The sequence below is a fragment of the Falco punctatus genome (genome assembly GCF_963210335.1).
Source record: "Falco punctatus genome assembly, chromosome: 1".
Lineage (NCBI taxonomy): Eukaryota > Metazoa > Chordata > Aves > Falconiformes > Falconidae > Falco > Falco punctatus.
The window spans coordinates 107,900,128-107,912,081 of NC_137580.1; the positions used below are offsets into that span (position 1 = coordinate 107,900,128).

Sequence of the window (11,954 nt, forward strand, 5' to 3'; positions counted from 1 at the left end):
CACATTACAGCCTCAACATGTAGCCCGGAGAGATGATTTTTTACGAGTTGATGTTTAACGCGTGTGAAATCAGAACTGCTGGACAAAGTGAGTTTCTCATGGTTCACAGCATGCATCTGCTGAAACACACCACGCAAAGATTACTCTGCTACCATCACCGCTAAACTGCTGCCAACGTGTCATCCGAGAACAAGGTGCGACGCTCGAGATACCCAGCTGCCTGCCTGGCTTGCAGTTCTTCCCCCAATTTACCTCCACAACACACTTGTGGGCTAAAGACAAACAAACGCTCCCCAGTTCTGGCTGAAAGAGCATTATGCTTTTGTTTACCTAAGAAATAACAGCGAAGTTAAATGCTCTTTTCATTCACATTCAGAAACAGAAAGCTCTTCCCTTTAAAACACCTCCCCAGATAAGTCACATCTTTAGAGACCTATGCAAAATAACTACATTTAGCCACTGTCAAGTTGGAATTTTTTACAAAGACACTAACTGTACCCTGTGACCAAGTTTAAGAGACGAACTTGCAGAAAAGGAGCACTTAGTAGGAACACAACCTGCAAGAACAATCTTTAAAGTCTCCCTTCTGCCAGAAAGGAGGGTGACAAGACCTTGGTAGGGGCTAGGAATGGAGAATGGCAACACATTATTAAGCTACATGGTACGTGCAGTAAAGCACAAAACAAGGCAATAAGTAAACGAACCGGCATGGGAAAGGAAGAAGAAGAAACGCTACAGAACTCATGGCCTCAGCACGATGTGTGCCAAGCGTCACCTCGATCAATCGCCTGCATGTTCACGTCCCTTCTCCAACCCTTCATCTGTCCTTTGTCCGCCACAATCTCAAGCTCCCTGGGGCAGGAAATTGCATGCAAATAAATATTGCCAACCCTCTCTGCACAATTAAGTCTTTTGTAAGGAAGGCCCTGAAAATTTTACGAGGTCTGTTATTTTTGCATCACGATAACAGCAGCAATACTCTGCACTTTCATCAGGGAAACCCTAAGTGCTTTGGCAACAGTAACCAGCCTGTAAAACGCCCAGGGATATAAGCAACCTAGCAAGGGACCACCTCCCTCATCCGTCAGATGCCGATTCCCCAGAAGTAAAACGAACCAGCTACTAAAATTACCTCCAGCAGAGCTAATTTTCCATTCAATGAAGTCAGATGCATCACTTCCTAACAGTTAAAGAACATCATCTATTCTAACAGTTTTCCCCAAAGGCAGGGGACAGAAAGCTACTCTCAGGTTGTTGGTTCCTCCACACGAGAGCAACATTTGAGCATCAAATACAAGGTAGAGGCCAAAGCGCTGCCCGCTACTGTATCTCCATGCAAAAGACCATGCTTTCTTTTGTGCTTCTATTTGGTCCTAACTTCACCGGACACCACAAGAACGTGAACTGTTTGTGTTAAGAGGAACCTGACAACAAGGCAGACAGTGAGATACTGTCCAAACCACACCAAAAAACCTTGGAAGTTGCCAAAATTCTGTTTTTAAAAACCTAACAAACCAATACCCAAACTCCCCAACCTTTTTGGGCTTCATTCTCCTCCTTTGGAAGACATCATAGAAGAGAGGGTGGTATAAAGTGTCCTGTAAATCCCAAGCACCTGGATGCGTTAGCTGGCAGATGCTCAGTCTGACAAAGCTACAAAACCAAGGCCACCAGCAAACTGGATGTGCTATCGACCGTTCCTGTTTATTGTCTGCCATCAGAACAAGTGCAAGGACCTCCCCTGTACCTGACCAGCAGCACTGCACACGGATCCAGGAGAGCATGGGTTAAGCACATTTACCAACTGAAACAACTTCACAGAGGGGGAAGGGAAAAAAAAAAAAAAAAAGAAAATCTTGGGCTAACTGCAATACAAAATTAGGAAAAAAAAGGTTTCCTTCAAACTTCAGATGGAATTTTATGATTTATTTTCCTTTACTTGGTAATACATTAGAGGAAGTTTTCCTCCTGGTTCTGGATTGGTTACAGGCTGTGGTCACCTACAACTGTCACAAGGTGCTGTGACAAGTGCCATGACCACTGTCGCAGTAGTTGGATGGACCTCAGTGACTGACGCGGTGGACAGGCAGCTCGGCCGAGCCACCGCTGCGCAGCACCCGGCTCCAGCTAACCAGAGCATTAAGCACAGGGACGCAGGGTGGAGGACAAGGCACCCACCATGAGCCGGTCACGTTAGAGGCCCCACGCCTGCTTCCAGCCCTCCTTCCTTGGAGGAGGGCTCTTTTCTCTTTTCTCGAGCCCGCTTTCTCGGAATAAAGCTTCCAGAGAGAGTCTGAGCAGGGACTCTCCTACTATCGCCCGCCCCTGGATGGGAAAAGGGGCACCCTCACCACGAGCGTGGGGCCAGCTCTCTGACACTGGCCCAAATCCTAGTACTGCCGATTTCCAAAGCGGAAGGTGATCAATATGACCAATAGACAGGGGCCACCATTCCCAAAACAGGGCACGTGGCCGGGGAAATGGCATGCTTTCTTCTCAGCGGACTCCAACCCAGCTGGAGAAAATGCCATCAGCAAACCCTTGCACAACCCGGTGTCAATGCCAGCACTGCTCCGAGCCAGGGGCAGAATTAGGTCACCTCCCGTGCCCCTTTCCAACCTCATGCTTCCCAGGATCTTTTACAATTAGCCGGCCTCTCCACAGCCCTCTGGCTCACGGTTGGCTGAGGAACTGTGGCAGACAGCCCCAGCCACATCCACCTCAAGAGCTGCAGGGGGAGAACCATTTTTCCTGGGGACTATCGCCCAAACAAAGGGTTGGTGAAGGAAGGCTTTGATGTTAGGAACAGACCCCAGCACGCTGGTGAATTGCGCCGAGATTCCTCATAGTCAATAAACTTTATAGCAGGACTGGTACACGATGTTGGAGGGGAAAGAAGTCTTTCTGTGATCACTTGTTAAGACAGGCACTTTTACACAAACTTTCCTTCCTAGAAAGGCTGCCCCTGCAAACAGAAGTGTCGGCACAACACCACGGTACTAGTTCTCGGTTCTCATAAATGTAACAATATAAACTGGCAATTGTCCCTAAAACGAAGCGCTAAAAAAGTAACAAAGAGGGACCTTCCTCGTCTGATTTTCCATCTGCAGGACACAATGATTAAGGTAAAGGACTGCCCCAGAAACGAAGCAAAGACTAAAAATTCAATGCTGTGGAGACTCATTGCTGTACCAAATACACTGTACTCATCCTGACAACTGGCAAAAGCACAGACTTGAAGGAGATTTATATCAGCCCTTTCCCCACAGCTCAGGCCCCACAAGGCCATAAGCAACAGTCTGAGATCTAACCCCTTCCCAACAAGGGGGATGGGAAACCAAGGCGCGTTCCCCACCCCCCCCCCCCCCCTTCTCCTGATGTAAAGGATGAAAATTGCTGAATTCACAGCTCTGCTATTTCTTCTGACCCAGTTCACCATTCCGTCAAATGCCACTCCCGGCTGGCCCACGCTGACTTGCTCTATTTTCCATGCTGCTCTTCTGCTTCTTCACACGAGCAGAGATGCTGGTGCAACCGAGATGCTGAGAAGGAACAAAGCAGAGGCACAGGCAGAAACTCGGGGGCAAGACAGAAAGAGGGAAACCCTGCAGTTTCTTCTCCTCCACCTATATGGTCTTTGCTGTTGTGCAGCTGAACTGGAGACCTCGATTATTCACTTTTTAGCAAAGGACAAGCAAACTACTGAGCTTCCCATCACAAAGCTTGCCATACAGGGCCCACCAGCAGCCAGCCTGGCCTGGAAGACTGCAACTGCCCCAACACTGCAAAATTCTGACAATTATTTTGATATAAAACATTTCATGAGGGAACTGGGATTCTTCAGCCTGGAGAAAAGGAGGCTCAGGGGGACCTTCTCACTCTCTACGACTACCTGAAAGGGGGCTGTAGTGAGGCGGGGGTCAGTGTCTTTTTCCAAATAAGAAATGATAGGACAAGAGGAAGCAGCTTCAAGTTGTGCCAGTGGAAGTTTAGATCGGGTATTAGGAAAAATGTCTTCACTGAAAGAGTTGTCAAGCTCTGGAAAAGGCTGCCTGAGGAGGTGGTGGCGGAGTCACCATTCTGGGAGGTATTTAAAAGCTGTGCAGATGTGGTGGTTAGGGACACGCATCAGTGGTGGGCTTGGCCATGCTGGGTTAATGGTTGGACTCGATCTTAAAGGTCTTTTCCAACCTAAACAATTCTATGATCCAGCTGTCTTTAAAAGGAGGACTAAAGCAGTAAGGAAATACTGATTTCAACAGAAGGAAAGATGAGATACCCCCAGCCTCCTCTCCCAGCCTCCTCTCCTGAAGGACCAAAAGACCTGCAGGGACCAGTTTTACCTCAAATGGATGAGGACTTTGGCAATGCCACACCGAGGCACAGGTTCAGTTCTAACCTAGATAGGGACAATGTTCCCAAGCAAGAGCATCACTCCTTCATGGTCCATCCAGTCTCCCAGACTAAGCTGCCGTCCCTGTCTCCAGCCACACACGCAGTAGGCCCACCCAGTGCTCAACTAAATCAGATCTACCTTGCTAAATCAGGTATGTCACCCGTGTGTGTTAAGGCACCATCACAAACACCGAGTGGCATGCGCTGTCAGCGAAGGCTGCCACATTGAAGAATCGTGTTTTACAGTCAAGCAGATCAGGTGATCAAAGGAGACTTTCTGCCTTTTAAAAAGGAAAACAAAAAGGCAAGGCATGGAGCAGGGGCACAGAGGAAACAAGCATGAAATGCATTAGAGAGAAGAACAGGAGGGCACCTCAGCCTTGCCAGCACATTCCCAGTGCCCTGACTTCTGGGGAAAAAGCGATCTGGGCACACCCAGACGAGCACAGCTTCCTCCACCAGGCCCTCGCTCTGCTCTGCAGCCACCCAGCCTTACACCTCAGCACAGCCTTGCCAGCAGCCACTGTGCTGTGATGGTTCCAACAGGATTACTGCACCAGAGCCAGCCTGCCCTGTGTGTTACCTCCTCCATCTATCCTTTCCCAAGGAAGCTGTGAAGCAATTACAATCTGTAATGCCCCTTGCAGTCACTGGGCAAACAGCGCACAGGCAAGCCTGGTTTACTGGAACAAAGCTACCGAGTAAGCTGGAGGCTTTCCCATAGCCTATTTACAATCCAAGATGAGGATGCACATAACCTGATCACAGCTGCAGACACAAACAGTGCAAAACCAAAAAGCTTGTGACAGACAGGTCGAATCACTCCAACCACTCATGCTAGAGCCCACTTCTCACTGCGACATCCAGGGATTCATCCTTGCACCGTGAGCTGCTTGCACTCAACTACTACTGCACAGGATAGGAACACACCAGGACCCCAAAAGTGCTCCATGCTCACCCCTGTCCTTGCCCCGCAATTGTTTTTCTTTGTGTCCATAACCCCAGAGGCAGAGCAGATCGGAAGATCAAACTATCGAGACTTTGCTCAAAAGCAAACAGATCAATCTGAAGAGGGAGAAGTTCACCCTCCTCTTGAAATCAAAACCAAACAATCTGAGAATCCAACTGCCTGGGACACCCTGACAGCAGCCCAGGCAAACCCACATGCTCAGCAGGGAGGAGGGGAAGGCAGCTTGTGGAAAATAAGCAAGTGGAATTGTTCCTTTCCGATTGCAGAGGAATTGGTTGGCTAGGAGTAGGACCTCAGGAAAACAGCCCAAGATAAACGGAGAGAATGGTGTGGGAATTAACCACTGCACCGCTGTCTTGCAAACACACCCTGGCAGCTCCGTTTCCGAGCCATTTTGTAGGATGCTGTGCCACAGGAGATCACCCGCAGGGTCTGGCTGCAGGATCACGGCCATGAAGAGGGGCAGGCACAGGGCAGAAGGTGGCACCATTCCTTCCAAAACCCCTTAACCCAACTCATCGCAACAGACTTGACACAGACAGAAAAGCAACACCCAATATTATCACAGAAGACGTACTAAGACCTGGACTGATCTGCTTTGTAAATCAGCAATAGCATCTGAAGACTAAGTAGGAGAAAGACAAGCTGAAGCTGCTTGGAGCACCCTTATCACTGCATTAATGACAACACACTGATCAGAAACATCCATCATGTTTTACCCCTAAGTAACACCTTGAAGCTGGCACAGATACAGCCCCAAAAATAAATGGGCACAGAGGAGCAGTGGGGCAGGAACTGCTTCCCCAGGGCATCACAAGGGTGCTTGCTCTGCATGCTCAAAGCAAGAGCAAATGAGCAGAAAACGGTATTTTAAAGAGTGCTTTAGGTGTCTGTTCTTGCCATTGAATGGAATTAACCCCTGTGTTTAGACAACTAAACACAGCCAGACTCTGAAGTTAACACCTCCTTAAGAGGACATGGGAAGGGAGTGTTCTTTATTTTCCTGTTGTTACTATTGTTTTACTCTGGTCTGTCTTTCACACAGCTAGTGAGAAAGAGCGTGCTGATGAGTCTTGCTGTGGCTGTACAGAGTTGCTTTTCTGCAAGCAAGTTCAGGCTGACAAAACCAAAGAGACCAGAACTGCAAACTTAAGAAAAGGACTGCCTAGGACTTCCCTTCTACACCATGCTATGCCTTCTGGTACCCCCATTTTCTGATGGGAAACTGGGATTGAGGCTGCAGGCAGACAGAAGAAATGAGAACTGAAAGCTCTTTTTAATACTGGGATAGACTGGGTGGAAGGTAGAAGAGCCAGGTAAAATCAATTGATGAACGCTGTTCTCGAGAACACTAGAGCTTAAAACGTAACATCGTGAGAGAGGTGACCTGGAAGAAAATACCTGGAGTTATTATTTTTAAATGACTGGCCTTACTATTACTAAAGGATGGCATCTAAGTTTCTGTATGCTATACACAAGAGTTTGTGAACAGCTAATTTAAGAACTTTGTGGTGGCTCAAAACACAGCAATTTGCCAATGCCAACCACTCTGCAGAGGGGAGCAAGACATTATCCACATATGTATGTGGAATAGTAAACAAGAAATGGATGATTACCTTTTTCCCTTCAGGGTAGGGGGATGCAGGGAGAGGGAAGGGTGGGGACACACACCAATAAAGAAGGAACTGCCCCTGCGTTCATCAATGGTAGGCAAGTAACCGTGCCAAAAGGGAACACGCAACCAGGCTCCTGTTCACGCTGAGCCAGGACCAAAAGCCAAGAACTGCTGCAAGACCTCAGAGCTTCTGGAGCTGAGGCTAAAGCGTAAGCAAGCCATCCCACAGGCCTCCCTCTCTTCATTCCCAGTTACAGTGTCTGTATCGTGTCTGAGTCATTTCAGTCTCAAAAAATCAGGGAAAAAAAAGGAGCTGGACTACAAAGGACTCCATGAAAGCAATAAAATCATCTGAAAGATTTGGCCTACAAAGGCAATGAGAGAATTCAATCTGCAGCTTACAGAAGAGTTGATAAGCAAAGACTTGTCTTGCTGTTGCCCATCATACTCAGTAAGGGCAGGGGAAAAGCGTGTATGTGTGGTTTGCTTAAAAAACTAAGATAAATCACACCATGAAAAGCTGTAGGAATAATTTTTTTCCTCCTTCAAAGTCATGATTTCAGGCCCTGATCTGCCCAAGGGAAAAGCTGCAACACTTTGGTGGCAGAGGTGTGAGTACAGACCATGAAGCCTTTTCAGGGACAGAATATCACCTGGTAAAGCTGGAACAGAGCAGATGAACCTACACATTTAAATCTGAGAAGCCTAGAAGGACCTGCTCATTCCATAGGAATTAAAATGTAAAACACACTAGTTAAGTATCATCCCTATCAACATCACTTACGCTTGTCCACAGGAATAGGGAAACAAATACCTCTTGACATTAATTAAACAACCCTTTGAATAACTTTCCCAAACCATTATTGCCATTAGAGATATGCAAGCAAGGAGCTTATTTTTAAAACACCCCGAATCGCTGTAAGGAATGTATCATGTTAGAATATTTCACTTAAAAAACAGTAAAATAAAAAAAAAAAAAAAAGAGAAGAGACTGCCCTTAGGCAGCAAGTTAAGCCATTACCTTTAGTGTGATATATAATAGCAGCCCTCAGGTCAAAAGAACCCCAGCTATCTTTCCTTTCTAGGCCTCTCTGGTACCTCTGTTCTTTGGCGGAGGCTAGCAAATTGTTCGTAGGAGAGGCCAGAGGATTCTCTATTTCATAGTCTTTTGAAAGAAACACTAAAGCACCTTGGCTACTGGTGTCTGCCTTTTGTAGGTCACCTGTGTGATGCGACTCCAAAGCTAAGACACCACCCTCAACAGCAGTCCCAGGCTTAAGAATAGCACTAAGAATTTGAGGGCTAGTCCGTTTATCCAGCTCATAAGCCTTAGGAAACACAGGTTGTTCAGTTCCTGAGGGAATGATTTCAGCACACTGTGAAACCAAAGTGGCAGGATATTCCCCTTGAAATGTCACTTCCGTTAACTGATTATCCGCAGATTTCCCCACAACAGTTTCGGGTCCAGCGCTGGGCTCGTTTATGAAAGACAAGCCCCACTGATTCTGGAAGATATCTCCCAGGTTCTGCTGATTCGTCTGCGATGGGAAATCGACTTGCGCTGTACCCACAAGCACAGTTTGCATATTTGAAGGGTAGATAAAAAGGCTAGATTTCTTTTGTTCGAGGGCTGTTGAAGCTGTACTCATGTCCTGGGGTACTGACTCGGAGGAGGCTGATGGTACAGTACTAGCAGCAGTTGAGAGCAGTGGCTGGGTCCCTGGAGCATACACACTTCCATCAGTCCCTGCTAGAATTGGCCCATTCGAGAAGCTCGCAGAAGTAACAGATTTCATAGCAGACATGGGGACTTGGGATAGTCGACTTGATGTTTGGGCCTGAGTTTCCCCGGCAGATGACAAAGATGACGAAGACGACGTGGATGGGGTTTGAGCTGCTTTGTTGAGGTTTTCTTTAACTTTACTTGCATAACTTATTTTGGGAACAATTTTAGCACTGCTATTGTCCACTGGAAAAACTGGGGGTGGTTTAAATAAGGTCCATGAATCCTCTTTAGATGTAGCCGACGATGCGTGCTTGCCTTTGGGCCGGTCATCAAACTTCTTGCTGCTAATCCCAGGTTTGGCATCAGAGTTTTTTCGCTGTACATCCCCAAGCCCAGGCTTTCCCCGGCCTGCTCCACCAGTCCCAGCCTCGTATTTCCAGACAGGCTTAGTATTTTCAATTCGGTTCCCTTTTTGTTCACTATAATCAGGTTTGAAACTCTCAAGTTCCTGTTTTAAGGTTGGTGCAGTGACCTCCTGTTGCATTATTTTATCCTGTACTAGATTCAAGTTCTCACAACCCTTGGCACTATTGCGCCTGCCTTTCCGTTTTTTAGGCGTAGTATATCCACTCTCGGAGCCGCTACCATCGTTATCGGCCCCTTTGCCTACGTAGCCATTTGTGATATAGCTAGAATTACTGGTGACCACACCGTTTGGGATAGACACTCCCTCTGGCTTGTCTGAGGACTGGCTTTCTCTAAGTTTATTTTCATAGGACTTCTCATTCTTTTTGTCCATGCTATTTTTCTGAATGAAGTTCTTGGTTTTGATTCCAGCTTTCCCCAAAGCACTGGCCTTCACAGTCTGCTTTGGGGTCACGTTAGTGTCTACAAGCTGCTGGCTGCCATTGGGTACCCTGGATCCTGGGGTAGCGGTTTCATCAGAGCACAGGCCCTTTAATGATGCTTCTCTTTCTCCTGCATTACCATTTAGCTCTCCGTAGCCTAGAAGAAAGCCAAAACCAACAAAAGGCAAGAGTTAGAATGTGAAATGCTAAACTTCTGATTGCAGAAAGCTGTAATCAGCCCTAACATGTCCAGTTTCCTCAAGCAGACATTTTAAAATAGGAAAACATCTAGTCTCTGATGTACAAAAGCATATGCTTATTTGCTGGAAAGCACAGCAAGAAAAGCAGACAGTCAGGATAACAAAACGAAGCAAAAGAATATACAGATATTACATGAAGAAAATATACTGCACTAAAGATCACTGGCAAGCTGACGAGCTATTTCATCAGCTACTATTTCCAGGTCACACAGAGGAAAAAAATAATTAATTCCCAGGATGCTTCAAGACAGAGGGATCTGCTGCCTTTGCTACAGGATTTGTTGAGGTTCAGAATCTATACTGTGAACAAGGGCCAACTCCTATCATCTCCATCAAGCTCCCAGACCTGAAACACCAGCACCCCTTCTCCCCACCCACCTCCAAAACGTCATCTCTAGTAAAGTCTAGTAAAAGGGGGGGAAAAAAGGAAAAAAAAGCAGCTTTCCAAAAGGACATGGGTAAGTACAGCTGGAAGGTGGAGGGAAGGTAGGGTGACCGCATCTCCTCACTTCATTTTTAGACAGAAACCAACACTGCCCTACATGTGCTCTTTAGCATTGAGAAGGTGATAAAACTGAGAAGAAACCCTTCCACCACTACCAGCAACCAGTTTCCTGCCCACTGAGAAATTCTGGTATTTCAGAGTCCCTGGGAGACCTGCTACTAGCTTAACACCCAAGAAATAACATACTTGCTGAGGGCTCCAACTCATCAAACCGTGAGATTATGCTGTACACTCAGCTTTCCTTTTTGCTTCTTAAGTTCATTTCTAGGCCTTACGGTTCTGAAGTGAATCTTGAGAGTGCAATTCAAGTGGAGCTGGAAGCCCATGATAGTCCAGACTGAATCAACTCACCTTCCTTTTTTAAAAATTTTTCTTAAATCTCTGGCCAGAGACCTATTGCTTTTGAGGACCCTGGCTACAATGCCCCAAGAGAAGCCTTCACTGAGAAATGGGAAGAGCACATTGTACCCAGCTCAACAAATACATTCCAGCTGTGGACCGAGCAGAGGGACTCCCTCCTACTGCACCCGCTCCTCCTGGAACAGTGCTATCCTCCTCGCTCCTCCTCTGACTCATCCGTCCTCCTTCCCGAGGGTGGAAAGCCTTACATCTCCCACAACAACTGACCCACCTAAGGCTTCATCTGCAGCCGTGACGGCGTGCAGTCAGCACAGCGCACGGAGTCCCCCAAGAACGAGAGCAGGCAAAGCTCCAGCTTGAAAAAGAACGTTTTTGTTGTTGCCGATGTTGTTAAAATTAACTGCTATACTAAAAATCATTGTTATCCTCACATCCTGGAGCCTCAGATGTCTGGCAGATGTAACTGCTCAAGTTCTGTGCAAGTCGGGAACACAAGAATCCTTGTAGGAATCTTTACAGAAATTCCACAACTGAGTTTGCTGAGAGGGATCAAAAAGGATTTTACTACAAGCAAGTATCTGTAACCACCACAACTTCCACTATAACTTTCAAATATGCTGCTAAGAGTATTAACCATCAATACTTCATCTCAGAGAAAAGCAACAGGATGGGATTCCCAGCTGAGTCAAGGACTAAAAATCAAGTATTTCAGAATAACGTGCAGAGGAAGCCTTCTAAAAAGCAATGCATTATAGCTGACCTTGTATGACTCAAGACTTTTGACACTACTCATTAATGAAACAAAACAATAAGAGTGGTCATAAGACCAATGCAGATGAGGAGCAAAAGAATAAAATGAAGAACAAAATCCATTTCAGTAAGTCAGTGTGTCAGCAGTTTCTAGTTCCAATTTTCAAGTATTCACAACTCAGCTGCCAGAGTTTTCTCCAAATCAACATTTGGCACAGCTGGCTCTGGCCTGGACACCGAGGTGCAGCAACCGAAATTGAGGAAGAAGAAAAAAATTAAAATAAAACATCAAAACAAACAGGTGAAGAGTATTTAGCAACCCCCCAAATGGTTTCATATCTGGCAAGGGAGGGGTGTCAGAGTAAGCACATATTAAAAACCCTGGGCACACTGCGTACAGCAAAATGACTACTCAACTTATTTTGTGCTCGGGAACTTATTTTAGCGTGTGCCTGCCCAGGGCGCTCGCTGCCCGCTGCGGAGGCGAGCGGCCATGGCCAGCCCCCGGAGCCAGCTCCCGGTGCC

The 11,954-nt window shown here is 46.7% G+C and overlaps 1 protein-coding gene across 13 annotated transcripts in view; it reads right to left on the reverse strand.

Moving 5' to 3' along the window:
* NUFIP2 (nuclear FMR1 interacting protein 2) overlaps positions 1 to 11,954 on the reverse strand; it is a 43,713-nt gene that overhangs the window by 10,313 nt on the left and 21,446 nt on the right. For all 13 annotated transcript variants that reach the window (XM_080402226.1, XM_080402224.1, XM_080402231.1 and 10 more), the window contains one exon: positions 8,002 to 9,711. In XM_080402226.1, coding sequence (XP_080258352.1) covers positions 8,002 to 9,505 — 1,504 coding nt within the window. In that variant the 5' untranslated portion in view covers positions 9,506 to 9,711. The remainder of the gene's footprint in view (positions 1 to 8,001; positions 9,712 to 11,954) is intronic.